This window comes from Neodiprion pinetum, chromosome 1 (assembly GCF_021155775.2).
Source record: "Neodiprion pinetum isolate iyNeoPine1 chromosome 1, iyNeoPine1.2, whole genome shotgun sequence".
NCBI lineage: Eukaryota > Metazoa > Arthropoda > Insecta > Hymenoptera > Diprionidae > Neodiprion > Neodiprion pinetum.
In genome coordinates, this window is record NC_060232.1 from 4321888 (window position 1) to 4336187 (window position 14300).

General features: G+C 43.8%; 1 protein-coding gene across 2 annotated transcripts; it reads left to right on the plus strand.

The window, feature by feature from the left end:
- The first annotated feature begins 378 nt into the window (after nucleotides 1–378).
- On the plus strand, nucleotides 379–13939 carry dy (dusky). Of its 2 annotated transcripts, none has more exons than XM_046624600.2 (3): nucleotides 379–834; nucleotides 7224–7315; nucleotides 9679–13939. In XM_046624600.2, exons 2-3 carry the CDS (start codon nucleotides 7268–7270, stop codon nucleotides 11332–11334), a joined length of 1704 nt encoding a protein of 567 aa, XP_046480556.1. In that variant the 5' UTR covers nucleotides 379–834; nucleotides 7224–7267; the 3' UTR covers nucleotides 11335–13939. The 2 variants fall into 2 exon arrangements, with proteins under 2 accessions (XP_046480556.1, XP_046480566.1); XM_046624610.2 differs by lacking the exon at nucleotides 379–834 and adding an exon at nucleotides 845–1063.
- The last annotated feature ends 361 nt before the right edge of the window (nucleotides 13940–14300 follow it).

Below are 14300 nucleotides of genomic sequence, written 5' to 3' on the forward strand. Positions count from 1 at the left end.
GAAGTGGGACTGAAGAAAAAAGTCAGCGAAATTGAGAAAAATGATTCCTCAAAGTTCGTCGCGATAAGCGTTCCAGATGGCCCAAGCCACGGAGTCGTCAAAAAGACGTCTCGGTCACATCTCAATTATCTTAGGCCCCATTTTCCGGCGTCCGAAGGATACCTCTACGCCCGAAAGACGTCCTTGGGGACTTATAGCCGTGAGAAAAACTCGCCTATTCTACGACTTTCCGAGACCATTTCCTCGGGCCCCCAGCAGACCGGGGTTGTCGTTAGTCGAATGGTAGAAGAGTCGGCGGGATGCAGAGTGCACCGATAGGCATCGAGGAGAGACACCGACGGTGCCAGGTGAATAAGGAGATATCGGAGGTTCGCGCTTACGCTCCTCGCGGTTCAGCCCGAGGAACCTATATAACTGTACCAGCGTGTCTGGGTCAGGAGGCGGATCACGGAGTTGTAGTAGATATAGTCTGTATATCGGACAGGTGTATCCCATTCTTGGTTCGCGCGCCCTCGCGTCTCCGCGTCTTCGCGCTCGCGCCTCAACACCTGTTCCCGTACCTGTGATCCAGCAGTGTCCGAGGGTCTCTCATCTCCTCGAGGTCGGCGCGGGACGATATCGACGTACTCGACACCATTCGTCCGCGTTTCAACGTTTCAGTGTCTGTGTCACTTGTGCCCGGGTATCGATAGACCGTCTATGATCCAGGGTCGCGAACGTTATCACTGTGATTATTAAGTGCATCTTGTGTCACTCCACGTGCGTCTCGACCACCGACCACCCTGATCCGTTCGTCCCGGGAGGATCGAGTACCACCAATCAAGACCAATCAAGGTATCCGTCTGCGCGTGTATTTCGAGGGATCGTTTTACGCCCCCTTCACCCCAGAATAAGTTACATCCTGTAGCCGGTCGGAAGCTTGATTTCGTTTCCGGGTGATCGCTCGTTCATGTTTCCTCAAGTGCCGAGTTTCCAAGTCCCAATAACACAATGTCGGTTTGACCATGCAGTTGAGCTTGGTGTCGATGATACCGTGAACGACTCTTGGGAGCAGAAGATGCAGGTACGAACTCGTCCTGAACCAGAGCGCGTAACGAGTATTAAATTGTACAAAGTGTCGAGTATGTCTCGAATGTCTGTACTTTTTCGGAAACTGGCGTTCGAGCACACGCGGCCGTAATAATTGGTACACGATAGGCGGTTGCGATTGCGGCCGGTTGGTTAGACACGGTCAATTAGTACCGTCTCGTTAGACTGTTTGATATTAATCTCGTCTTTTCTGGGCCTCTTGGGTTCTTTTTTTCTTTTTTGAGCACGTACCTTGAAGATGGGCACGAGCCTCGCGAAGCATGCCAAATCGCGTAAACGTGCGTCCGGGTTAACAAGTAACTCGTGGGTAACCGGCGTGACGAATTAATCAGGTCTTTAGTCAAAAGGCGTTACAGATGAAACTATGTAGGTACGTGGAAACGGCTCACCGCGTCATAATTCATCGCTCCTCCCTTGAAAAAGAAATAATAGCATACGTACGATGTAAAGTAACGATATACGCGTGTAGAGGAATAGAAATTGCCAATGCTCGCTCGACTACGTCGTGTGATTTGTTATATTACGGCGTGAATATGGCACAGAAAATTGATTATTGGAGCGCGGCGATGCTTACTTAACAATCTGGAGAAAAATTTCCTATCTCTTATGATTATCCACTTAGGTATCTGACTACCTGCGCGCATGCAGGCGCCTCTGAATTATACCATTACGCTGTATTCCCGTTTCTCTCGATCTCCAGCAAGGCTAGACTCATCCGGCCACTTTCGTTTCAGTGTAAAATAAGATGGGCCCCTTTTTTGCACGTTGATAATCCAGTCGAGTTTCTCTACAGAATTGTGTAACAAGGATTCCGAACACAGGAAATAAATGATTGACGTATAAATAAGGAACTCCTTGTTTCATACCGAATTTCTTTCGCTACCGCAGTCCGACTTTTGGTAATAATTTCTGGGATGCAACTTCGAAGTAAATATCCCGTGATGTGAAATAAAAACCACACAATACGTCTATTTAAACATCTATGCACTCGCAACAATTTGATAACCGTATGAGAAATTAATCGGTGTGAGAGAGAGTTTGAATTGTTGACCAATTTTATCATCATTTTCTCGACTTGATCAACGTTGATTGAAAATTACGCTTATCGACGTACAAGAGTTTCAAGATTAAATGACACTGAAATTAACGAACCCGATGAGTTATGTAAAAATTGTTCGTGTGTGAATATAATTTGTATTTAAATTAGCCGACCGAATGAAATGGAAATTGGAAAAAATGTCTCTCGACATAACGCGTAAGCTCGCGTGCGTACACATACCTCCATATTTACTCCATCGGTTAAACTGGTCACGAGTTTAAACGAGAAAGAAAAGTTCCGCGAACCTGGTTCCGAGTCTACGGTTGTGTACCCTAAGGTTAATTAAAGGTTTTTTGGTGTCACCGGACACTGTTGACTGTGACACATACCTATATATAAAATATATTCCCGTTCGATCGGTACAACCGAATTGTGTAAATGTCCAATCCGTTATGTTTTACCGTCGCCAACAGTTGACCAAAATATCTTTAAAGGTGATAAATTATTGTGCGAGCCGCTCCTTTCTACCATGTATAGGTATCTATCGATACTGCACGCGTCGGGAATCTATTTAAATAATCTAATCGCGATGCATCGAAGTGACGATCCATTTCACCAACAGTGTCATCCGAATCTGAATCGTCGAGTCGGGCGATTTTTCACCAAATTTTCTAAACATTCATAGCGGTTGTCATTTTTGATCGCTGGTTCAATCGTAAATCACAGTACGATTGAAGCGGGAATTTCGTATCAAGTTGACTCGATGCTCGGGGTATGAAAGTTGATTTTCATCCGATGTGCAGTCGTCGAACTTTTATCACGTGCGTATTACACGAAAGTGGAACACGACCGATCGGCACGCAGTGTATAACCCGCAAATAATATTTGATGATTATATCAAACCGAAGAGAGAGGAAGAAAAATGGAGACAGAGAGGATGAAGAGGCAATAGCGAAAGACGCGGTACAGAGAGAGAGAGAGAGGAGAAGGAAGAAAGCCCGGGGCGAAAAAGACATTTTGCAGATGGCACGGTTAAGTTCGCAAAGATCGCCGGGTTGTAATTCCTTCGAAATTTTATCGCAAGTAGTGTAAATTTCATTGCAACACTTCGGAGAGATGCGGAGAAGACTCGGAAGCTCGTTTCCACAAGCGCATCGGTGCTTTTCACGACAAGGGAAAAGAGACCTTGCAGCTTTCATTCGGTCAAAGCGACCGGTTGCCGAGGCCGCTGAGGTTGTCGGTTGCGTATTACTTCATCAATGAAACCGTTATGCGTATATTTGACGATCGGTTCTCGGTCGCAGATCTCTTGGTCCTACTTTACTTGAAATCCTCCGGCACTGCCATAACGCGCGATGGCCTTTCTCGTCATGTCCGAGCAGCCTCCGTTTTCAACATCTGTAACGTACCGAAGAAACCGGCAGCTGGACACACTAATTTATTTCCATTCGAAATTAGACACGTCGAATGTAGGCTGGTCGTTTTATCATTTCCTATCGTCGTTAATCAATCTCGGGAATTACAGGGTTTGTTGCTCGGCTTGCAAAATACTTTGGGGGACCAAAATTAACCAACGTTAACCGTAAAAATAGACTCGATTTGCGGACGAACAAAGTCAATTTAGTAATTTAATTAATTAATCTGCGAGTCGAATGGTCTGGAAATATTTTGCAGAGTACGTTTGAATAATGGAACTCTTTGGAAGAGTTTCGATAAAACAATTCTCTTCGAATATCCAGACAAATTTTTCCACAGAAGTAAGACTTTTCATCGGACTGCGGAATCTCGTCACTGTTATGAATAATTCAAAAGAAATCGTCCCCGACTGGAAGATATGGGATGGCAATAAACGAGCAGTTATACCGCAGCGGTTGTTGATTTATTACTGCATCATAAGACCGGATCGTGACATGTTTACCACATCTTAGGATCATCTTATACCCGGTGAGCTACCGCCTGCAGGCCCCGGGGGTAGTTCGAGATTATTATTTATCGACGTGGAACCGGCATAAACGCCGGAGGATGTCCGCCGCGTAGTTGTGTGTATGTATACTTGGCGTCATTACGGGAAGTAAATGATGAAATTCGCGCATACAAGAAGCAACCGCGCAAAGTAGGCGAGGAGTTGGAAGGTAGCCGAATTGCCAATTGGTCGAAGGAATGCTCGACGCTCCAAGGCGGACATGTATTATATCCGCGAATGCCAACCGCGCAACTTACTTCGCCTACTTTCCTACTTATACACTTAGAGAGAATACAGGCTGCAGCCTATCCTACGATCATTTCTCACAAGAGGATGCAGGCATACGTCAGCGTGTTTAGTCGCCCATCACGACCGTTTAGGCCGTACAACAGCGTCTTAACGAGCCGATGCATGGCTTACGAATTTCAAATCAATCGACGTTCGTCCAACGATCATTAATTGTCACTTCAATTACATCCTCTCGGGGAGTAGTAGACGGTGAACGTGTTCCCACAGCCGGGGCTGCAACACCTGGGCAATGGTTTCTGGGTCACGAATTCGTAGTAATTAACGACGATCGTCGAAGGGCCTGATGGGCAGTAACAGCTCCACGTTATTGTCCAGACGCGGAATCGGTCCGATCACTTGGCGTTTTCCGTAGGACCAAAAACCGAGAGAGAAAGCGCCTCGCAAAAGGTTGAAAACTCGAAAAATGACGCGAGTATCCAATTGTCAACCAGTCCGCTCCACTCCTCTGACCTATCGAATGATTAATTTCGTCGATAGGTCCCTTCGGCGAGATCCGGATAAGATCTGAGCTCCGAAACGTACCCGTATCCCAATAGCTCCTCTCACGACTCGTTTATAAGACTCACGACTCGCGACGCGCACGATACGGCCAGTGGACCAGTGGGTCACCAGCGTCATCTCGACTGCCAGCCGCCTTCCTCGTGTTTAGAAGGTATTGTAAATACGGAATGGCCTTTGGGCCACGTGGATGCCCCAACCGCGCGGCGAGGTCATTGAACAGAGATAAACGGCAGGATTCTTTTCCGGATTAACGAACGCCTGGAATCGCACAAATTATAGCCGATTCATTGGCGGCGGCGGCGTATAAAGGATCGGGAAAGAATTTTCATTCATAAAATTATACCGCCGTACGATCCGGAGAGTGAGGAAATTGTTCACCGTTAGACTTCGGTAAGCCGTGTTAATGCGACAGGTATTGTTGGCTCGTAAGATCGAAAGATCATGGGTATAGTCGTAGAAACATGTGTGACAGACAGTGGGTACGATGCTCTGAATTCATTTCTTTTTCTAAAGTCCTTCTCTTTCTTTCTTTCTCTGTATCTGTTTTTTTTTTTTTTTCTTCCAATTCTTCTTAGACTTTTTTTCATCTTCTTACTCCGATACAAAGTCGAAGCTCGGGGCCAGATTTTAATGTTAATAAAAATAATCAGGGCCGAATCTCGTAACGACACTTTTCATCTCCGATTGATAATGAGTAGAAGATAAAAGGTGGGACGGACGGCGCCGAACGGGCTGGGGGACCAGTTGGGCCCAGAGTCCAGAGGAGCCGCCTAAGTAACTCAAGCAAATATACACACACCCGGCTCCTCGACTTGTTGACGTAACAAGGTGTGCGACTGACATGTAGGTATAGTTATTTGTGGGGCAAATGCTTGCATATTCAGGGGAACATTGTACTCCTTTTTTATTATTCGAACGTTCCCATATGCTAATTACGGGCTGCCTCTTCGTGCCTGAATAGCAATGCGATATATATGCCGCACACTCTTGTTTTAAACTTGTCAAGAATTCCCCAACGGCGGCATGGGTCATCTGCACATTTGGAATACCGATACCTGCCCGTCATTATTGGCGGATTGGAAGTTGCATTACGATTTCTTTACGCGTCGTTTCATGAATTTCAACGAACCTCACGTTCGTTAAAGAATTTTCCCGTATAAAAAGTCAATTCCGTCATCCCTCCGGCCCATTTTTCATGCCAGCATATATCGATTAAATGATATCCTTATCTTGCGGTAGGCGTAAACTTTTTTTCTTTTGCCTTCTTCCTTTTCGTTCGTCATTCGGAACCTCGACTAAAACGCGAGAGGAATCTCGAGCCGAATTAAAGAAGGAGTGGCCGGATATATATATATATATATATACTATATATATACACATATGTATAGTTTAAGATTGTGCAGCAGAGAGAGAGAGAGAGAGAGAGAGGCGAGAGCACGCGGTGATGATTGGTTGAGTCGTTAACCCAAATTCACAAATCAACTTGAAAATAATTATATTTCCGAAACGACAAGTGAGAGCTAACGGTCTTCCCCGCTAGAGGTAAATCATACCACAAGTCGTCCCGACAGGGGGATCATGAATAAACTTGAGATTTATATCCCATCGAGGATTGGAAGGAAGCATGCCTCAAAAGGAGGAGGGAGAAGCAAATTAGAAATAAAAATAATGAGGAAATGAAAATGAACAAAAAAAGAAAAAAGAACGCGTCGAAAATAGTGTGAGAAACCATTAGTGCGTCGGAAGATCGTGCCGCGTGTGGGCCAAATTGAAGCTTTTAGAAGGTTAATGGAACAACTTGAGAGTCTTAAAGACATGACGAGAGAAAGGAAAAATTATTGAAAAGAGAAAAAAAAACAGAAGAAAAAAATTAAAAAAAACTGCAAGAATACGCGTTAAAATATTCTGCCTCAGATGCAATTGCAAAGCGTACGTCTTTCACGGAATCCGCTAATTACAGTTTAGGATACATCGACGATATTGTTATAATGAAGACCCTGCTGTGGGTTTCGTACTCTTGGTTGCGCGCATCGATGATGATGATTCCATTTAAAGGAATCTGTACGGTAAATAACTAATTAAATCTCAATTTGTAGATAAAAACTAAATCTGCACCTACGGGTATACCCATCTGCAATGATTAGCTGGAAGACGTATCTACCTATACATATACGTATGGAAGAAAAATGGTCGGCGCGGCGGTAATTAAAAGCCCATCTTTCAAGATCCCCTGCGAGTAAAAACGAATCCATATTTAATTAATCCTCGTCTCCCTAAGCGCAATTCGTAAAAATTTAACAACTTGAAACATTTGTTTTCCAGAGTCCGTATCCGAGCTCCTACGGTGCAACCAAAAACGTCAGACGATGCGGTTACACATACACTTGGTCCTAGCCTGTCTTCTCTTCAAGGGAGTGAGTATTTCGATTCTTTACTTTAACGCCCTTCGCGAAGCGATCGTGGACTGAACCCCCCTTCATGATATTCCATAAGTGTAATCAATGGAAAATATTTGCATAACGTAAAAAATAAAAAATATTGTCGTTGACCCCATAGAGCGGAATGCACACTGATCAGACCATCAGTCGTAATCTGGATTTGTTGGGGGTTCAGTTACCTAGCTACGGTTGTGTTCCTCCTCTGGTTCTCGGTTCGTAGAAATTTAGCTACTCGGAGAAGCTTGAATCCAATTGAAGGTAACCGATCACTAACTGTCGTCCGTGTCACAGTCTCCAGACGAGACGTCGCGTCGTTTGCTGTTACGTGCAGCTCTCATGGATCCAGTTTGAGTATGTGAATTGGTTTTGTAGAACACGCGTTCAAAAGCGAGGAAACAAACTGATCGCCAGAATCTGAAATTCTTCTCAGTTGGATTTCGGATTGCAGTAAATTCATCGGGTACATTTTGGTCCCGAATTGGAAATAGACGAGTATACATGACGCGTTGTCGATGCATCTCGATTAGGATCAGAAGCTGTTGAGCATTTATTTTCGCCTACTTTCCAGTAACCCTTTTGTAACTTCGATTACGCTTCGCTGCTGCGGTCATTAATCACTCCGGACGTCGCGTTGGTGTACCGTGAGACGAGAGACGACTAGGGATTCTTCTATTGAATTTCTGTTCAATGTTACGAGGTTGTTGAGTGGGCAAAAAGGAAATGAAAACAAACGGACAAACCCGTCGCTGGATTGTAAGCTGCAGGTGTGACGAACGCTTCTGAAGAAGCGCCAGACGTATAAGATTATGGTTGAGGTATAACGCTCTCAGCTCAGCTGTGTTCGCGTCTTTATACCTTTCCCACCGACACTATCCATTCCACGTATGTATACAGAACTGTTTTCCATTCACCGCCGTTTCTCTCTCAATCGTTGTATATCGTGCAGCTCGAAGAGCTCTTCTTCAATGGAAGTTAAAAGTGTACGCGTGTGGGGCATTACATCTGCAGGTTCGATCCGAAATAGGCACCTTTGAAGATTCTCATGCCTCCAGCTTTGCTCAACACTACGATGGTTTGGTAAAATAAGAAGAAAAAACGACGCAGTAATGAAAAAAACCCATTTCTACCGCTCAACGCTGCTTCTCGCGGTGTTATTAGCCATGATTGATGTCTCACTAGGATGCCCCGATGCCACGTATTTCTGTACATAATAATCGAGACCGGCTGCGTGCGAAGCACGTGTAAGAAAGTAAGAACGGATCGATAGATCGGCTGCATAGTCCTCAATTTCGTTCGATACACCCCGATCATCCACGGCGATCGCTGTAAACTGACATGATTTATTGCGGACCTGCATCACCGTCGGCCAATTCGGCTTTTAACGCCTCTGCCACTAGAGTATAAATTCCGGCGATTAGAGACATAGGCGTGAAGAATATATCGAATAGTATAAAAATAAGGAAAATTTTGTAAACGGGATGAACGAAGGGTTACAGTATACTGGACTGGATGATGGGGAGTACGCGAGCGATTTATAACAGCTTTATGTAACCCAGATATCGCGCGTTATGTACTTATATCCATGGGAGGCCACGTAGCGTTGCCGTTATCCAGTTGTCTGACCCAGTGCTAAGGGCTTCGAGTTTCCTCCTTGGAGTCAGGCCACGCCGGTCGGTCGGTCGGTCGGTCGGTCGGTGGTACCTCCTTGTTCAACAGCGTCTGCTCGAGGCGCATCGCGGGTAGGAAGAAAAAGAGAAAGAATAAAAGAAAGAAAGAAGGATCGCTGTGTGTGGGCAAGCCGCGGTTCACCTTCACGTTTGTTATTAAATTAGAGCCGGTTTTGGTGAGCGGGTACGCGGCCTGATGTGCCGGTACCAGACGGAGCGGGTCCTTTGATTCCCGTGTGCCCGTTCCCCGGGCCAGCTTCGCGAGCATAAATCGCACGGTCTTTAATTGGGTTAGAGGAACGCGTGAGCACCGAGAGCTGATCCGCGAGCTCACGGGACGAGAGACGAAGTGAGCGATGCTGCTGGCCGATTGACCTGCGCCGAGGATGGCACGGTGGTCGTTCATTCGTTCATTCGGTCGGTCGGTCGGTCGGTTGATCCGTTATGCCTGAGGGTCATGTGCGACGTGTTGGATGCTCCTGTTTTGTACGTACCCATCCCTACCTCGTCGAGAAGATCCAGCTCCTCTGTCACGCCGTTGGACTATCGGTGTTAACCTCAGGCGTCTCCTCGAGACTCGATTCCTCCCCGTTTCCTTCCCTCCTTATAGCTCCGGCCTTTATCCGCCGGGTAGTGAACTCCGTGTGTAAACGTGTGTCCTTCGTTTTTCAGCTGGCCGGCTCCGACGACGTCGAGGTGATACAGGCCGTGCCCGGAGAGGACAATCGGAACGACAAATCGGCGATGGATCGGCAGGACACCGAGCTTGGCAGCTCGGACCAGCTGGCTCTCGAGACGACCGGTGAAAATACCGCCGGAGGTGGTCATTACAACACCGGTCAGGTACGGAATCATCCGGGTCGCGTCAGTCTTGGCCTATCCAATCCCCGGCCTCATCACAACGTCGCTTATCACGGACCTCCACCCCCCTTGCCGTCCAAGGGTCAAACGGAGGCTCAGGACAAGGTTTACACGTCCCATTCTGGTTCGGGCGGCGATTCCTGGCCGGTAGCAACGCCGGACATGCCCAAGATCATATCGCTCGACGTGAAGTGCGAGAAGAACCTGATGAAGGTATACCTCGGGTTCGACCAGCCCTTCTACGGCATAGTCTTCAGCAAGGGTCACTACAGTAACGTGAACTGCGTTCACCTTCCGGCCGGCCTCGGAAGGACATCGGCCAACTTCGAGATCAGCATCCACGCCTGCGGGACGGCCGGTAACACGGAGAACGGACTATACGGCTACGGCGCCGAGTCAGGCTCGGGAACATACTTCGAGAACATAATAGTCGTGCAGTACGATCCGCAGGTTCAGGAGGTATGGGACCAGGCCAGGAAGCTCCGGTGCACGTGGCACGACCAGTACGAGAAGTCGGTCACGTTCAGGCCCTTTCCGGTCGACATGCTCGACGTCGTGCGGACCGACTTCGCCGGGGACAACGTCGGTTGCTGGATGCAGATCCAGGTGGGCAAGGGACCCTGGGCCTCCGAGGTATCCGGACTGGTGAAGATCGGTCAGACGATGACTATGGTCCTTGCCATAAAGGACGACGACTCCAAGTTCGACATGCTGGTCCGGAACTGCATGGCTCACGACGGAAAGCGCGCCCCGATCCAGCTGGTGGATCAGAAGGGGTGCATAACCAGGCCCAAGCTGATGTCCCGTTTCACAAAGATCAAAAACTTCGGAGCTAGCGCCTCCGTTCTCTCCTACGCTCACTTCCAGGCGTTCAAGTTCCCCGACTCGATGGAGGTCCACTTCCAGTGCACCATTCAGATCTGCAGGTACCAGTGCCCCGACCAATGCTCCGAGTCGAATCTCCTCGACTCGCAGTCGACGTACATCGAGAACCACCAGGTGATCCATCCCGAGTCCGGTTACGGACCACCGCCTCTTCATCCGCTTCCTCTCGAAGCTTACCTCCAGGCAACGGCCGGACGACCGAGGGATGAGCGCAGGAGAAAGTCTCGCGAGGTCGCGGTTAGTCCCGAGAAAGAGGTCGGCGTCAACAGGATCATCCGGGTTGTTTCCACCGGCGATTTAACCTTCGCTATCGACGAGTCGAGCAACGATTCCGTGGTCGGACCGACGATGGTGTTTCCGGCAAAGGAACACGCCGCCAATTCGAGTCTCATATGCATGACGACACCCGGATTCGCCATCACGCTCATCGTTCTCCTCGCAATTCTACTCGTATCCTTTGCCCTCACGGCCTACGTTTGCCTCCGTTTAAGACCGTTCGGTAAACTACCGAACAAAGGAATCGTTGGACCGTTCGGCAGTAACGCGCATAAAAAAACCTCCAAGACTTGCTTCTACTCTTAGGACATTATAGACCACTGCTCTGTTTTCTCCCGAAACAGGAGATAAAATAAAGATTCATATCTTCAGACGACGCCTTTTCCCCCGCCACAAATGACGAGCGATTAACGAAACAATTTCTCTTACAATTAGATTTTGTAATAGTAGTATTAATTAAGATTGGATTATACCGATACTAATCTTGTTATTTTATTCTATCCGGTTTAAAAATAGTTAAGATGGTTAAATCAGTCGACTCGCTCGACATTTATACCCGATTGGGGAAAGATGTCTCAATTTTTATATACATAGATTTTCACGTGTTAAAATATATATACCTAATTTACGGCTAATTCGAGGCTCACCGCCTATATAAGTATAGACGTTGTTTAAGGATTATTAATTTTTCATTATAGTTTTTCAGTTATTCATACAAGTGTTTGAAATTCAGTGTTTGAGTCGACGAGTATATCCACAAAACCGATTTTTTTCTGGTTAAAACCGAGGTCCTATAAATCTACGGTATCAACGTATTATTTTTCAGTCTATACGTTACTGAATTTGACCATTTGAAAAGGACTTTGCCAAGTTTTTCCATTCATCTTTCGAATTATTCTCCGTTTTCTTGCAAATCTTCCAAGTTGCGACGGATATATATATAGTGTCGATACACGTTAGCTCAAATATCATCTTGTCACCTTGGTTCTTGGACTACGATGTTTAGTCATTACATTTAATATTTATTTAATTATTTATTTATTTATATCTATATATATATACATATATATAGAGGTAAAAGTTAAATAATATGTAGGATGCGACCGGGTAAATGGTTATAGGATAATGTTACGTATCGTTCGGAGGTTCTGTTGCATACGGTTTTCAATAAATATTCACGATGCAAAATTTGATCAACAAATATGAAAGAGAAAGTTGAACACTGCGGAGTAAAAGAGAAGCAAAAATAATTCACAGTGAGAAATATCATATTCATTATACAATTGCTAACTTAATGTCGTCGATTTTTTTTTTTTTTTTAACGGCGTCGTGATTAACTATTTCGTATGCTGTAGAACCTCAACGAAAATTTATACTCCAACAAAGTACGCTTAGTACCTTACATTTAAGTAATTAACTATTCATCTATTTCCGTTCATTTACGTTAAACTCAAGTATAATCATTATCTTGTCTTTCTATCGCGTATAACGCGATTATTATACTATTCAATTAAAAATAATTCACATTCTCAGCCGCATGTATTGCTTTGAGATACTTCAATCGGATGTCCAATTGAAACGAAATCATGACTTTTCGTCGATAAACTCTATTAAAATTACAACAGTTCCGAAAATTTATTTGAATCAAATATAATTATTAGTATAGGAAAATATTTTTAGAGTAATAATTTTTACCGTGAAGTTATCGACCGAATTCCATTCGATGTTGCTGATACACATTAAAATAATTAAAGTATCATGAAATGTCACGAAAAATACTTCATCCCGCAACTGAAATCTCAATCTTCATGCTCACACGAGAAATAATCTTTTGTGTTCTGTTATCATTCTTCTATATATGGACTATCGTCGATAGTTATATTATCAAAACTGAATTAAGAAAAAAAGAAAATTATAAACAACAATTTATCCTTATGTTGTATTTAAAGTGAAAATCTTTCCCGGACTAAACTGTACTTAAATGTTCAGTCTAGTAAAATATGAACATATATATACATAACAAATATTATATGTATATATATATATATATATATAGTAATAGTAACTGGCAAGTAATTTATCCTGCTTAAAAATACCTGTACAACTGGCATTTAAAATTAATATGTATTTTTATATTCATATATACATATTTTCTTCTGTTTGTATTATTTATAGAAGTATGTATTACATACCGATAGATAATATTTATACCTATGCTCATTGTAATTACAGATATCACCGGTAAAATAACAATTTATATTCTACTGTAAGTCATTTTTCTTCCCCAACGATATCGTTAGTTAAACAAAAATAAAGAATTTGAGAAAAGGAACATGGCTGCAACTACATATCCGAATTATTTGAGCAAAACTCTTACCAGCACATCGGCGTAAGGGTTGGTTTTTTTTGTTTTTGTTTTCTTTTTATTCTTCCACGGAATCAAGAGTAAAGTTTGTGAAACGGATTATGAGTTAGTAGGTGTTATTAATTTTTATCATATATATTTACGCAGTTTAATTGATGAGTAGTCTTTTTTATATATGCACACAATTATTATGTATAAATTTATACTGTACACGAAATTCCTTATGAATAGATTATTTTATACTTATTTTTAAAGTACTTTCCATCGGTTTGAAATGGAACAGGACATTTTATGTCACTTTTCAGGCATTCATTCTTTACATAAAGTAAAAAGAATGACAAAAAATCGTACAATTCGTACTCCTGTTGCATGTTGGATAATCGTGCGATTAGATGTTCAAATATCTATGTATAGTATATGACGGGATAGGGCGTTGTAACCTGCGATCGGTTTAACTTTATTTCTTTAAATTAGTCAAATCCCACTTTTGAAATTTTATACAGTGTATAAAGTATAGGCATATAAAAGTATAAGGATTTTAGAAAATTTCATGAGCAAAATACCCCGTCCCGAATTCGTGAGTATATATATATATATATATATATATGTATTGTATATGGAAGTATCGTTAGATATTTGCCTTACTATTGCCTGTTTTTTTTTTTTTTTTTTTTTTTTTGCGGGATTGAAAAACGACTTTCCGATCGACTCTGAGAAAATGCAAAGATTGAAGAGAAAGAGAAAAGATAAACAAAATAAAAAATCAAGAAAATATCCTATCAATATCCTATCAAACTGCGCGAAAATTCTTCACTAGTCAAAGCGTCACAATGAATCTGAAATTTATTACTCGGAGAACTAATGTTGTTTTCTAAGGATAACGAACAAATGTTTCCAATCACTGATT

Coding starts and splice junctions, on each gene's coding strand:
- dy (XM_046624600.2), top strand. CDS start 7,268: ATGCGGTTACACATACACTTGGTCCTAGCCTGTCTTCTCTTCAAGGGA. Junction 7,316..9,678: donor CCTGTCTTCTCTTCAAGGGA/GTGAGTATTTCG, acceptor TTCGTTTTTCAG/CTGGCCGGCTCCGACGACGT.